The 16344-nt window shown below is 36.8% G+C and overlaps 1 protein-coding gene across 1 annotated transcript in view; it reads right to left on the bottom strand.

Moving 5' to 3' along the window:
• The window catches only part of CNTN5 (contactin 5), a 615891-nt gene that overhangs the window by 159025 nt on the left and 440522 nt on the right, over positions 1-16344 (bottom strand). Inside the window, exon 7 of the mRNA XM_026034957.1 lies at positions 11570-11773. Within this exon, the coding sequence (XP_025890742.1) occupies positions 11570-11773 (204 nt within the window). The remainder of the gene's footprint in view (positions 1-11569; positions 11774-16344) is intronic.

Raw genomic sequence — 16344 nt, 5'->3', positions numbered from 1 at the left:
GAAGTCATGTCTGACAAGCCTCATAGCCTTCTTTGATGGGATGACAGGCTGGCTGGATGAGGGGAGAGCTGTGGATGTTGTCTACCTTGACTTCAGCAAGACTTTTGACACCGTCTCCGATAATATCTTCATACGGAATCTGCGGGAGAGTGGACTAGACGAGTGCACGGTGTGATGGATCGAGGACTGGCTGGATGGCAGAGCTCAGAGGGTGGTGATAAATGGGGCCRAGTCCAGTTGGAGGCCTGTGGCCAGTGGTGTCCCCCAGGGGTCAATACTGGGCCCGGTGCTGTTCAATTTGTTCATGAATGACCTGGAYGAGGGCACGGAATGCACCCTGAGCAAGTTTGCAGATGACACCGAGCTGGGTGGAGTGGCCGACACTCCGGAGGGCTGTGCTGCCGTCCAGAGGGACCTGGACAGGCTGGAGAGTTGGGCAGAGAGGAACATCATGAGGATCAACAAGGACAAGTRCAGGGTCCTGCACCTGGGSAGGAATAACCCCAGGCATCAGTACAGATTAGGGGTCGACCTGCTGGARAGCAGCTCCACGGAGAGGTACCTGGGAGTCCTGGTTGACACCAAGTTAACCATGAGTCAGCAGTGTGCCCTCGTGGCCAAGAAGGCCAATGGGATCCTGGCCTGCATCAGGCCAGGAAGTTTTTTATGCCGTAGTATATGGCTTTTTGTACTGGAAACTGATTCTTTGAAGGGTCATATGCTTTTTTGAAGGGTCAAAGCATACAGGTGCTTTTTTAAACGTGAAAAAATACATCTCAAAATATATTCTTGCCTCTCAAAATGTCAAGTGCTTATGAATAATAGACATTATCTTTCAAATGTTTTGCTTTTAACTCACACTAACTCCCATTAGCAAATATGGAATGCTCCTTGTAAGTCAAGCCATCATTTTATATTGCTAATGAAATGCTCATTTGCTAATGGTTTGCACCATGTCCTCCTCTTCTGTATTACTGTTTTATTAGCGAGTAACATGGCTGGGGCCACTGTTAGATGTAGAAAAATTAGTGAGGATTGCTTGGTCTCTTTGCAATATCAATGTTCCTTGTGAGAGAAATTAGGAAATGATAGTTTATCATACCAAAGGGACATTTTTTTGTCTATATTATTTATTACCTTGGAGACCGTGTCTACCACTACATTTGCATAGGGATCAAGGGAATTATCAAGGTCCTGCCTTCCTAATTCTTACTATAATTGCTTTACCATGACAAATTTACCTTCAAGCTCTTTGTCTTTCCCAATTTCTGTTTTGGTCACTGTGAGCCAGTAACAGAAAAATAACAATAACAATAACAATTTTATTCATTTGCATTAGGTGTTAAAAGAAAYCTAAATTTATAAGAAATATCTAGGCCTTGAGCTAGGTGCCTTAGAATCAATCTTCCTCAAACTTACATATATGACGCTCTTTCAGGTATTTGGTTAAAGCTATATAGAATTCCTTCAGTCATTATTTCTATTTATTAAACATGAAATATGATATTAATCGGCACAGAATAAAAGCGTAATATAAGTTTTTGAAATGGCTAACAAATTAGAGAGATGACATGGTCTGAGCACTCATGCATCTATACTTCTTCTTTCCATGTAAACAAGTTCCTCTCCACAATCGTCTATCTCCATGTGTTAAAGAGACAGCCACAGTGATTCAATTTTCCTTAGACTAATTAATTAGCTTACAAACCTCCCAAGTTCATATGTCACATTTTCTAAAATGGTACCATTCCCATTTTAGCAAGCTCCAGATCTAGGAATGAAACTAATTTGTGAAATCACAAAAGCTTAGTGGGATATAAAAAGGGGTTAAAAAACTCTTTTCCTTTTTGTTTAGATAAGTGTTATGCCTGACCATTATTCTGAGACAAGCTAGCCTATCTAATGTTTCCTAATTTCTCTCTCTTTCCTCCACTGTTGTGTATCAGAATGAGCTTTCTGTATTTTTGCCCAACCAGGGCTAGGTTGGACATATACACACACACATACATATATATATATATATGTATACATGTGTGTGGATGTGTGTGTGTATACATATATATGTATATATTTGTTGTAAATATACTGCCCATCCTTGCCAGGTGAATTTACACGGAGATGACTCACTAATGACACTTCTGTTCTATCTCTGATTACTGAAAAGGGGACCATTGCAGATGACTGAACATTTCCCAGGACTAAGCACATCTTGACCTTGCTAAAATTAACAGTTTTTTAGTCACACATAAGCAGAAATGGAGCATAATATTTAGAGAAGAGATAATTCCCTATTCTCTCCTTTAGATATCTTTATACAATTATGAAATTATCACAGAATTATAACATACTCTCTGACTCGTGAGAGGAAAATTCAGGGAAAAAAATGTTTAATAAATGGTTTCATTTAACAGGTTGTTCTACTGAGTTGGCTGCAGATCTGTGACTTGAGTTCAAATCTCTGCTGCCCAAAGCATCCTACAGACCTTCACTGTTGTCTGCCTTTTAGTTTTCCTTCATGATACAGAGATAACACAATGCATTAAATCACAATAACATGATCAACACTGACTATGAGGTACTCAAATACTACAGAAATAGATGTAATAGAATTACAAACATTTACAGATATAACTGCAACTAAAACCATTTACATTATCCCCTCTGGGCCTCCTCACATGGAGGATGAAATAAAGTAGTAGGACTGCTGTCTGGTTGCCCATCTTTTCTGTAGGGAAGCACAATGGAACAAGCTACAGGAGGAATATCAGCCATGGTCACTGTGAGCAGGACTACACTGCCTTTTCCCTCTGTCTGCCCAAGTGAAGAGTATTAAAGAGCTGGGACTGTACCCACACAGGRATATATATTTTTTTGTCTGCACATGAGAACAGAGAAGCTACTGAGAAATCTTTATCACAAAACAGACAAGGCCTTTCCCTGTCCRTACACATCATCATCTCACTTCAGCTGTCGTGTGCTGTGGAGGCTTATGTGTCCTTTCTGTTAGTCTTCCAGATACTAGCTACACTCTTGGATATCTCAGGCAGGGAATAATTTTTCACGATGATTCCTTAAATTRCCTCAGCTAGAATGATCTCAGTTTGTTTTAAATTGTTTAAATAACAGCTTGTTAGTTCAGGTCATAAGATTATTTTGAGTGGGACAGGTTAAAGGGTATATTCTTGCATAAAGGGMTGGTATAATGTTAAGGCACTAGCTAAAAGAGAACATAATATTCCTGTCTAAACTTAATTAGAATGCTAGGGAGAAAATGAAACTGAAAGATTTGCTATACTATTCTGGAGAAAATTTAGTTGCAGATTTATGCCTGACATTATTTTATTAGCAAATGAGACAAACTGTGTTATTAGAAACTGTCTGAGAGTCTTGAGTGAAGTCCCTGATATTGATTAGTGAGTGTAGGAATGTTAAACTGAATCTTTTAGAGTTTGGRTAGTTCGTAAAATTATTGGCAATACTTTTAAGTTTAAATGTGTTTGTCAATTTCTGGGAATTGCTTTGAGGGGTGATGGCTTGTCCTCAGGTGTAATAACATTTTAATAACTTTGTTGGTCAGAAAATGTGCTTCTTATCTCACTGGAATTGTGGTCTCTCGCATGAATACTAATTCAAATATAAGAAGATTTTGACAAAGAGACCATGGTAGTGATGTTCATGTATGATTTCTTGCATGATGTACTGTCAATAATTTGTGTGGCAAAATAGGTTTGTCCGTCATGGTCTTTTTGTGACAAATGAATATTTTCTTGAATTAATATTTTTCTTGAAGACCTGCACTCTTAATCATTATAAATATTTAGAGATTCACAGATTCATAGAACATTTAAGGTTGGAAGGGACCTCTACAGATCATCTAGTCCAACCTTCCTGCTCAAGCAGGCATACCTACAGCATGTGGCACAGGGTGGCATCCAGGCGGGTTTTGAAGACCTCCAGAGTAGGAGACTCCACAACCCCCCTGGACAGCCTGTTCCACTGCTCTGTCACCCTCACAGTAAAGAAGTTCCTCCTCACCTGGAGATGGAACTTCTTATGCTTCAGCTTGTGGCCATTACCCCTCGTCCTATCRCTGGCCACCAGTGAAATTTATTTGACAGAATAAATCCTGAATACAGACCCTGAAATGACAGTGTGAATCACAGTGTAAATCAAATTGATTCAGATGTAACGATGATACCCACCATTACCTCTTGATTACAGAAGAAATTTGTCAGTGCCTTGAGTAGAATTTATTGACTCACCTGACATTAATCTTATTGTAAATGATGGGGCCAGCAGCCTCTCTAAGTGTCTAAATATTTACTATAAGAATGTTTTCTGTGTGATAATTATCTGCTCTATGATAATATTTCTTTCACTTAGAGATCTCTTAGACAAATTTGAGCAATACATTTATCCTTTGAAAAGCCCTAAAAATGCCCATGTGAAATTCTATTCTGCAATGTGCTGGACAGCTAAATTACCAGAGATTTTTTCATAGGCTATTCAAAGAGCAAATCCTATCACTTAGCAGTGGGTGGGAAGAAACCTTTACTAAGACCTTTCCTAATATCAAAAGAAACCTAGTAATCTAGTTCCTGAGGGAAAAAAAAAAATCTTACTGAATACAGCATAAGAAAGGAATAAATGCTTATATAGTTTATAATTCAGAGTGAAGATGCCTATATATTTCTAAGTATGGAGGTATAAGTGTAAAAGAAGGACATGTTTAACCATAACAAATTGTTTAACAGATATKAAATACAGCTTAGCTCTTTACACTTTAAAATTAATATTTACAGCCCATTCCACTACTACTCCATTCTCTGAACTCCATCTAAGTAGCCCTCACCTTTTGAGAAACAGGATTTCTGGCATGAAATAGATAGTTTTCAGTTATTTGCGGAAGTGYCATGCATACTCTTAGAAGCTTTCTAGCTCTTTTAACCAAAAGAAAGTGCAACTAAGAACACTTTATTTTCAAAGTGTAAGTGGGTACACTRTGACTGAAGTAAAGGAGACTGGAGYCAATCCCTAAAGACACAGAGGCAATGAGGTAAGCTCAGAATAAGCAATGAAAGGAGTAGTAATATTTTCACCATTGCTTCAAATGATAGCCCACAATTTCTATTTACAGTTTGGAGTGGGAAGATTTCTCTTTACATGTCTGAAAAATCAGTTAGTGACAATGACCAAGTTTGCTGTCCCTCCTTCCTAGAAGAAGAACATTAGCATTTCTCCTCCATTAGCAAGAGCCATTATTATTGAACCAACAGAAACAAGTCATYCTTATTATAAACCCACTACACTTCTAACCCCAAGCTAAAGGTCTGTTATTCATAATCAAATTATTTCACTACGTTGACAAGATCACTAAAATGAAAAGCCCTTCTAATTTGAACACTGCCATATCCCACTATAACAAAACAAGCAGTCACATACGAAGATCCTGGGGCAGTAAGATATTTAATCTTAGATATGACCATTCTTAACAATTGGAAGCCCTTTTCAGCTATAAAGATTTTTTTTTTTGTTATTACTTTGCACAAATCTGAGTYGTCACCATTAATTATTATGTTACCAACATTTTTCTATGTGAAATTTTAATAGATGCAACTTCATGTAAGATCATGATACATGCTGTATTGAACCAAGAGGAATATTCTTCCTCCACTTAGTTTATTTTATGATTTGACAGTTTTCTACGATGGTTCAGTTGGCTCTCTGTGCAATAGTTCCCAAAATCATCACGAAAATAAGTGAAACAAAAACATGAGCAATGGTCTCTATCGGGAGCCAGCAGCATGTGCTACCAGTGTCTGTGTACCACCAGAAATCACTCTGACTTTTGTCCAGACAACATGGATATGCTTGAAAAAAAAATCCAAGTGGGATTCTTTCAGGTTTTAGACCCATCTTGGGACATCAGGAGGAGTTCCAACAGTTTCCAGGCAGTCTTTCATGGTTGTATGTATTGGCAGTTTCAGCATATAAGAAATGTGACTGGATATTTAAAAGGGTAAGTTAATGATCTTCCAGTATAATACACAAGAAAGAAGCAGTCTGCAAGGCCAAAATATTCAAATTATCTGACAGGATTAAGTCACAGATGGATAGGTGTTATCAACCATTACAATCCAGGCATACTTTGTGTATTCTAGAATTTAGTCCCATATGAACAAATGCATCAGAAGATAAACCAGTAATGCAAGCAGAAAATGCAAATCAGTTCATCACATGGAGAGTCTCACCATGATCTACAGAATTAGGTCAGAAAAAAAAAAAAAAAAAAACAATTCATAGAAAAAACTATGACGGCCTGGTTCTGCATTCAATTTTGTGAAAAAATATCTGATCAGATATGGTGACCTCGACTGCATTAGTTTAGATTTACTCTAATGCAGCACAGCAGAAGGCATCCTCTGGTGTCTGAAATTCTACAGCTTTTCCATTTTTCTGGAAATTTCCCTGCAGCAAAAGGACTATGCACTTGCGACACAAGGATAAAATGAAGAGCAACTTAATTCTCTCCAGTAGGAATGTTGATGTTTGCATCATTTAAGAAAAATAAAAACAAGATAAAAAATAAAAGAAATTGGAATTAAAATGTTTTGTTTTGAAACAACTGCCATGTATTATCAAATATCAAATATTTCATACTCCCTAGGTCTCTATTTCCTAAATTTGTGRAGGCTTTCTGTTGTTTTTATTAGTCAAGATAATTGACTGTAGAGATTTAGAGATTGGGTATCGTATCCAATACTCARTACTTCCCAATAGCTTCCATGCTTGGAAGATCCATTTTAATAAACTTTTTTTATTACTTGTAAACAGTTATTAAATAATTCCTCGAAGTTTCTAATATATTATAAACTCAGTTAATGAAAAGATGCATTTTTTTTTGTCTTATAAAAATCTTTATCTCCTCAGATAGAATTTAAAATATTTTTATAACCCAGCTTGAAGTGAAATTGAATCGTACAAAATGACTCATTGTCAAGGACATGTGAACAAATGAGGTATTCATTTTATTCAGAATCCATTGAAGGATTTCTTGATGTTTTTATTTAATTTGCTTCATATCAAGAAGCTAAGTTCCCCTTTGAGACACATCACTGAAGATATAAAAGATTAATAAAAGGCAAGAAAATTCTTGTAGAGTTTGGCAGAAAGCCTTGATTTTACTCTGTTTCTTCCTCATAGACAAAAACAGTTCCATGTTCTCTCTAGGAGTGTTCTGTCACTGAGAATAAGTACTGTTTCATATTCCCAAAAAACCTCCATACTTGGGAAAAATGATAAATATATCAAGTAGAAGACTTTTAAAGTAATGTGTATATGTGCCCAAAAATTAGAAACTGTATATATATATTTCTTTATATAGTTCTATTTGTAAAAGTTGTTTAAAAGGGAAAGTTTTTCTCATTGTTTCTGAAAACCATGTTGACTGCGTGCAATAAATGCAGGCTGGTATGTTGACCACTAGGATGCRGGAACCAGTATGATTAGGGGACTTAAGTGAATATTTGAAAAATGATTTGAAGTGATTCAATTCATTTTATATAGCAAATGCTTAACAAGAACTAAGCCACCCAAAATCACTAGCCACATAGTAGTAAATCAATTTTTAGGTACATAGTTCTAAGGTACACTGTTCTAAGGCCATCATAAAGTTTTTAATATGCTTATGATAGTTTACTGTCATCTTTCTCTTTCACAAATTATTATTTTCTCTAGCTCTAATAAGCACTTTTTCCTCATCAGCTATATTGTCCCATAATGTATGCATATTTTTGAAAATCTGTCATCAGCCTTTAATATTTGTCAATAAGCAAAGCAATATAACATAAAACAAGTTGTATCAAAACGGAAAAGTGTAATACTATTAATTGACTGTTTTATTGCAATTCTCGATAGGTTTTAAAAGGCACATACTATTGCATTCTATGTAGAAGGTGAAAAGAAGGTAAATTTCCTGGAGACTAAAGCACGGAATTTTCCTTACTATTTCTCTTCTAGATAGGTCTATGAAGATTGCAAGGTTAGGTGGAAAGGCCTGGGTTTTCACTGAGAAACCTGCTCAGACAAGCAAGGAAAGCAAACAATTTACTAGAGAATAGCAAAGAACTCCATTATAATGAGAGGGCTTTTCAAAAATCTCAACAGATCAAAATTAAGGCATGCATGCCTAGTAGAAATGCATGCATATGTAAAAAGGAAGTGGGAAACTGTTCAGGAGCCAGTCCATCTATGTGCACTGCTCATAAGGATGGAGCATCACAGTTGTCTGACAGCCAGCCATGAAGCTCAGACTTGCCTGAGGCTGGCATACTACCTACTTGACATTTAGGAAAATCTGCAGATTTCAGCTCTTAGCTCAGTCTTGTARATTGTTGCTTTTATCCTTATTTGCTCTCTCTCCATTTCTGATGTYGTAATAAGTCTGTCTATATACTATTAGCCCATTATGTGTAATCTGTTGAATTTCTGCATATACATGGAACCCAAGCAAGAGAATGAAAAAATATATTGTAAATTAAGACAAGTGTAAGATATTTGTAACAAATGTCATATAATAAAATTCTATATTCACTTGACAAAGCTCTAGCTGTTTAAAAAGACAATCACTATTTTTTTTTCATTCTCAAAGGCCTAATATTGAAAAAWATCTTCTATTTTTTTAAAACAAAACTAAACAGCTAAATTTCAATAATTAGCATAAGTACTAAACAGTGATTAATAAAATAGGAAATTTACAAGTAAAACATGCAGCTTTTTGTTGCAGAGGACTCATGCTGTGCAGACATGAAAAGTTTCAACCCAGTTGTCAGAAATAAAGATTAACTTAATTCTCTTTTAATCTGTGAACACATTTTTTATTTAATCTGTTAAACCAAGTTATCTCTATTATAGTCAAATCTTTGTAAAGCTCCTACAGCACAGCGGTAGTCCCAGTGTTAGGAAAAAAAGATATGAGTAAGACAAAAGCCTTAGACACTCTCTCTTTCCGTGACTTATATAAGTATGAATACACATATGTTGATTGATTAAATGTATTTCGGAAGAAGTGGAAAACATCATTAAGCATGGAATATCTTGGAAAAAAAAGGAAAATATAGGAAATTATATTAAAATAAATACAAATCTTCTGTCTTCAAAAGAGCAAATAYACATTTGACTCTATAGGCAACTCTTCTAACAATATCAGATACATGCCATTTATACTGCTTCATGGAGTATATTATTGCAAGAGGGTTGGAAATGATTTTTAGAYCCAGATGGGATGCACCCAAGAGTGCTGAGGGAACCGATGAGGGTTGTTGCTTAGCTGCTCTCTATCATCTTSAAGAGATCATTGAAAGCAGAGAAGTGCTGGAGGACTGGAAAAGAGCCAACATCACTGCAGTGTTCAAAAAGCGCAAGAGGGAGGAGCCGGGCAACTACCGGCCGGTCAGCCTCACCTCAGTCCCTGGCAGGGTGATAGAACAGATCATCCTAGAGAGCATCTCTAGATATGTAACGRCAAAGAAGGTGATTAGGAATAGCCAGCATGGATTCATCAATGGGAGGCCATGTTTGACAAACCTGCTAGCCTTCTACAATGGGATAATGGGAGGGATGGATGAGGGGAAAGCCATGGATGTTATCCATCTTGACTTCATCAAGGCTTTCAACACCATCTCTCATAACATCCTCATAGGAAAGCTCCACAARTGTGGACCAGACAAGTGCACAGTGAGGTAGATTGAGAACTGGTTGGATGGCAGAGCTCAGGGTGTGGTGAGAAATGAGGTTGAGTCCAGTTGGAGGTCTGTGATCAGTGGTGTCCCCCAGGGGTCCGTACTGGGCCCAGTGCTATTCAACTTGTTCATCAATGAGGGCRCAGAGTGCACCCTGAGCAAGTTTGCAGAYGACACCAAGCTGGGTGGAGTGGCCGACACTCCAGAGGGCTGTGCTGCCACTCAGAGGGACCTGRAGAGGCTGGAGAGTTGGACGGAGAGGAACCTCATGAGGCTCAACAAGGATAAATGGAGGGTCCTGCACCTGGGGAGGAATAACCCCAAGCACTAGTACAGATTAGGGGTTGACCTGCTGCAAAGCTCCACATAGAAGGATTTAGGAGCCCTGGTAGACAACAAGTTGACCATGAGGTAGGAGTGTGCCCTCGTGGCCAAGAAGGCCAATGGGATCCTGGCCTGCATCAGGAGGATGTTGCCAGTAGGTSGAGAGAGGGGATCCTGCCCCTCTCTTCAGCTCTGGTGAGGCCCCACCTGGAGTACTGTGTGCAGTTCTGGGCACATCAGCACAAGAGGGATGTGGCGCTTCTAGAGAGGGTCCTGCGTAGAGCGACAAAGATGATTAAGGCACTGGAGCATCTCTTGTATGAGGAAAGGTGTGAGCTGGGCCTTTAGGCTGGAGAAGACTGAGAAGAGACCTGATCAATATGTATAAATCCTTGAGGGGAGAATGTAGGGAGGAGGGGGCCAAAGTCTTCTCAGTGGTGGCCAGTGGTAGGACAAGARGCAATGGGTATAATTTGAAACATAGGAAGTTCCATCTCCCTGTGAGGAAGAACTTCTTTCCTGTGAGGATGACAGAGCCCTGGAACAGGCTGTCCAGGCAGGTTGTGGAGTCTCCTTCTCTGGAGATCTTCCAAATCCACCTSGATGCCACCCTGTACCCTGTGCTCTATGTATCCCTGCTTGAGCAGGGAATTTGGCCTAGATGATCTCTAGAATCTCTAGAAGTCCCTTCCAACCTCAATCATGTTGAGATTCTGTGTGAACCTGTAACTCTGGCTCCTAAGTCCCTTTTCAAACATAAGGTATTTGTCAAAAYAAAACAAAACAAAACAAAAACTTGCAGATATGAAATTCAAAAGCACATAGCAGACTACCTATCATTATAATCAAATCACTGTGGTTTTTGTAGGCAGCATTCAGTCAGGACATTGAATTAGAGCACAAGAGTGTGAAAGTTTTTATTATAGTAATAGATAGAGTTACAAGCATTAGGGAATCTATTCAGTTGTCTAACCATATGTGTTCTGTGTCATTGGAGATGCCGGAGGGCACACCTCCAGGCCCCAAGCTGCTGTCCTGCAAGGGCACAAGTCTCCTTTATGTCCTATGTCATATTTGCCAGCTCCCTGCAGACGTCTCAGATGCCTGAGGGTTTCTCATGTGCCACTAGCTACCTATTCTTAGGCAACTGAACTAACCCCTATAGAGCTAGACGTTACTGAGAAGGCAGATTTGCTTCTCTCTGTATCAGTGCTGAAACACCAGAATAGCAAAAAGGAATAACTGCTCTAAACAAAGTGTTTAAGGAGCTGTCAGATCACATCTCAAACTTTGAAGGTCTAATATTCTGCTACGTGTTAAAGACTTTTAAGGAAATTTGCCTCTGTGGACACTTTGCTAATTGTTACAGTAAATGCACGCATATTTTTAAAAATCATAAAATCATGGTTCTTAAATTAGCTAGATTTTTAAAATAACTCTTAACCAGTACTTTTGACTTTGCATTTTTTGTTCTATTTAGTACCCCAAAATGATGCATTCCTTACCGTCGTTTCTCAGTGTCAAAGGTGTAGGAGGACTCAGAACTCTGGCATTCGTCACTGTGTTTTTTACCAAGCATATATAGCTGCCAACATCAGATGTTTGCACCTTGGAGATGTAGAGATTGCCTGTCTCCTGAGAGATGAAACGTCTGCTGTCTTCTGCCACAAAAGATGGGAATTCATTAAATACCCAACTATAGACGATTTCTGAAAGAAAACAAAAAAAAAAATAAAAGAAAGCAATTACTGAAAGAACGCTATGTCTTCTTAATGGATACACTTACTCTTTTCAGTGAATTGATTTGAATAATAAAAAGAAATCAAAAACTTTTTATTTGTTTGCAACAGAACTCAGGAAGAGGACTCTTTCCTTCCTTGGGATTTTGGAGATAGCATAGGAGATGGAAATTACTTAAAATACTCATCAGACCCCCAAATCATTCCCAAAATGTTATATATTTCCKTCTTCTTGTTCCTTGAGTTGTCAGAAATAATATACAAATCACTTATGTCTGTATTTTTTCATTTTTTTCGTGAATGTGGTGCTTCTTATAGAGCTGGAAATGACCTTTTTGTGTGTGTGGATAAACAGTTTTATTCTGAACATCTGTTTAAAAAAAAAAAAAATCAATAGTTTCTAGGAGTTGTTCAGTCTTGTGGAATGTATTACTGCACTATATCTGCTTCACTGTAGAATCTCAGAAGCCTGCCAATCACGCAGCTTAAAACCCTGGGATCAAAGAATAATTCCTCAAACTAAAGGTACGAAGTGCTGTGCCTCATAATCTGAACAGATCAAACGCTAATCAAAGTGATTTTTTTTAAGTTGTAATTGAAGTCAGTATCTTAGTTCTTTTTTTATCCTGTGAATCATCATAGGAGACAATTTCCTATCATTCGGTGTGCGCTATCATGATTTATTACAAATCTACATGCATTGCCAGCCCTACATTAGAAGTATCAGTAAAGTTAATGAGATTGTTATTTTCCACTGTTTCATTTGCTTTTCACACTTTTAAAAATATTCTTTATGACTTAAACTGACATATTAGCTATTAGTCAGTTTCTGTAATTTTCCCATGTGATCATCTTGGAAGAACCAGCAAAGCTGGGGCTATTTCAGGCATGTAAAGTCCGTACTACTGCTCTAAGATGCAGACTTTTTTACTAGTACAGTCATTGCCACGTTTTTAGACACTTACTGGCTGAGTGAGTATTATCAACTTCAGCAGTAATACGAAAATCGTAATTTCCCATATATTTGTCAAGTTCTCTCTCACACATTTATTCTCATCAGTCCATTTCTTGACAGAAAGTTAGTTGAGAGAAAAAAGAATAAAAGGGGAGAGAGGAAACACCTCAAATTTTTGAATTTTCTGGGTGACTTGATCCTAATGATAGGAGATGGAGTGGAGTGGTTATTCATGGTACCAAAAGTGTGAAATACATTCCAAAAAAAAAAAAAAAAAAAAAGAAAAAGAAAAAAGAAAAGCCACCGTTAGGTATGCATTTTTTTTCAACTAATTAGTCGTGTCCATTCTTATGCTTTATCATTCCCTGACATAGTGTGGTAAAAAGGAATGGAAAACCATGATGGCCAGTTTCTCAAACACTGCAGTCAGCCATGCAGAGAGAAAAAAAAATAAAAAGGATAATTTGGATTAATTTGAAAAAACTCAAATCTAGTTTTGAAGTTGGAAAAAAAATAATTGAAGGAAAACATAGCATTTATTTTAAAAAAGGGCTATATTAAAGGACTAAATATATTTAATAGACAGTATAAGATGATTTTTCCAAATAGTTAAGTTGTACACTTTTTTTTTTTTTTTTTTTTTTTTGCTTAAACCTTTTTCCCAGATTTAATTGTAATTCTGAGTGGTTTAACAGGACTCTAAGGTATTTAGGGCTCACAAAGAGCTCATAGAGCTCTCACAATGTTCAAAATTTCCTTCTTTTGTTGTGTTTCAGGCAAAATACTAATTAGTCCAAAATAATTGACTGAAAATTTCAATGTCACATTTTGCTACAATGTATTTTTTATTGGACAGAAATGATTCATGACAGCATAAAATGATACAAAATGATAATGAACACACAAGTTCAAGGAAAATGTGCTGGTTTTAAATAAGACACCTGTTACCAATTCAAACGGAAAGCAATCAGTCTCTCTAATTGCTTTAGCTTAGAGGTACTCAAAAATAAAGCAGCCATCAGTGTGTGTTTGTTGACAATTTAAGTAGAAGAGATTTTACTCATTTGACACTCTAAAAGCGCTCAATTAATTATTAATTTATTAATTAGAACTACTGATATGGATTTCAGGTAACAAATTTTTGTGACTTTGAGAAAATGGAATACTTGGTTTTGCTGGAGCTGACTCTGGAGGGATATTGCCATTAAGTGCGTTACCAAATAATTTTTGCTTTCAAAAATACAGTCATGGATGAATGGCTAGTGAGGAAAAAAGTAATGTAATGACTGTCAAATCTTTAGACTCAGACTATTTATATTTTTAAATGGCTATTAATATTTTCACTTGTGTATACCTATAGCTTCTGTGTTTCAGTCAAGAGCTAAAACTTCAAAATACAAATAGAAATGCTAAGTTACTTCCTGAGCAGTGTTGGTCCATTGACAGGAAAGAGATTACACTTTTTATTCATAATAAATAAACTTTTGGAATGTATTTTCAGACTTTGGATGGGGTATTAGAGGAACCTGAATTCTCATTAGAACTCATCTGAATTTTTAACCATTTATTTGCTAATGAAAAAACCCTAATGTGCTTTATGAAGTTCTTTGATTTATTTAAATAATTTAGCGGACTCTAAAATATAATTTTTGAATGGTATGTCTGTATAGTACGCCTAGGCTTCATGGAAATATACTGATCTAATGGAAACTTTGAAACTTCCACTGCATGCTTTGCAGAACAACCACAGCTGGCTTGGGATCTGGGGACCCAACAGTTTTTCACTGACAGAAATAGATGAATGATCTTGCAGAAGCGATTTTACAGAAGTGTGTTAAGGGAACCACTGCAATAATGGGAAAATAGGTGTACTTGACACTGATCCATTGTACAAATCTCTCAGATTTTTATATTTGCAGCCTTGGTAGAGGAAGTAACATTATCTAGTTTTCATGTTCTAGAAACTTTTCTCACCTTGCATGCCAGCAAAATTAAAATTTAGGATCCTTAAATCACATGATAGCTTATGATGGTTGGCCAGGCACAAATCACAGAACCTTCAAGGTTGGAAGGGACCTCTAGAGATCATCTASTCCAACCTTCCTGCTCAAGTAGGGACACCTAGAGCATGGGGCCAGGGTAAAACACTTTTAAAATATTTTTTTTCTTTTTTTTTTTTCCTGAAAATATTGTGCATAAGTGAAAACCATAGTGATTACAATGATTATGATGAAAACTAAAGGAATAGTTAATACAGAAAGAATCAATGTAACATAAACATTTCATCAGACCAGTACAGGAAAAAGTATAAGGTACAAGAGACAGGCCTTGCATTTAAATGTTCTCAACAGTCCCCTTCTTGGGAAATGGTATAATGTGATATATAAGATCAAATGAAAGACATTTTCACTAGGTCTGTTTGTACACGGGTATCTACAGTTGCTAGTGAACTTCAAGCTCATGTTTCCTTATACTGGATTGTATTAAAAGATTTTAAACACAGCGTCAGTAGCTAGAGAACACAGCAGTCATTGCATTGACTTTTTAATATCAGTCAAAGTTCYAGAGTTGAATCTCAAGACTGAGAGKCAAATAGCMCTGAATCTGAGGATTCAGGGCTATTTGAGAGATCTGAGAGAACTGAAGCTAAAAGTCATTGCTTCCAAGATTTAAACTGTCAAKCTACATCTACAATGGTAAATATGGAAATAGTGACTCTAGGAATGAGAAGTTAAATATGACTGAATAAATGGTTTCTCCATACTGTATTCACTTTGCATTTAATAGGAAAAAAATTAGGTGAAAACAGAAAACTGTGAATACTGCAAAATACAGAAGTTGAAAGTATTTTTAAAGAATGTRTACATAGATTATTTTTTACTTTTATTGGTATACATTTTATTTTTAGTGTGGCATCTATGCCAAAATCACAACATGATGCAGAGCCCTTCCTGGAAATTACAGATGACTACCCAAGGAAAACAAGCATTTATGTATTTATATTTCTCATTAAGACACCCAGAAACACGAGTTAAAAGGCAGAAAAAATATGAATTATACAGGCAATTGTAAATTGGTGTTTTTCTGTGGTAGGAGATGTAGGAGTTTTCTGTTGAATGTAATATGTGAATTTTTGTTATGCACAAAGTCTTGGTGTCATTTTGGTGACAGCAAAGCTTGCATTTCTTTTTATGAATGACCAGTCATGTTTACCAGAAATCTCACCCAAGAGCTTTTTGTCTGTTTTCTGAAGATCATTTTGGAAAACCTTCCAAATGCCCCACTTGTTTCTATATTTTATTAAGGACTTTTTAGTGTACTGTGCAGATGAAAATCTGGGTCACTTGATGATAAATTAGTGATAAGAACACATCAATCTCCTGCCAGGATGAATTTAAGGAGGGAAATTTTGTTTACTATTATTTCTTAAATGATTTTAGTAGGTCCTGTCCTGTGTCTCACAACACTAAACTGTCCTAATTCCTAAACTGTCACAATTTGACGTATTTCCSATAATGGAAAAGCTGGAATGCTAACACATCAGCAATTTTATCTTTCTGACACAGAAGATGTTACCACGGTGACG

The sequence above is a fragment of the Nothoprocta perdicaria genome, unplaced genomic scaffold (assembly GCF_003342845.1).
Source record: "Nothoprocta perdicaria isolate Ctin4 unplaced genomic scaffold, notPer1 scaffold_153, whole genome shotgun sequence".
Classification (NCBI taxonomy): domain Eukaryota; kingdom Metazoa; phylum Chordata; class Aves; order Tinamiformes; family Tinamidae; genus Nothoprocta; species Nothoprocta perdicaria.
Note: the sequence above shows the minus strand (reverse complement) of the source record. Positions and strands in the feature narration are given on the sequence as shown.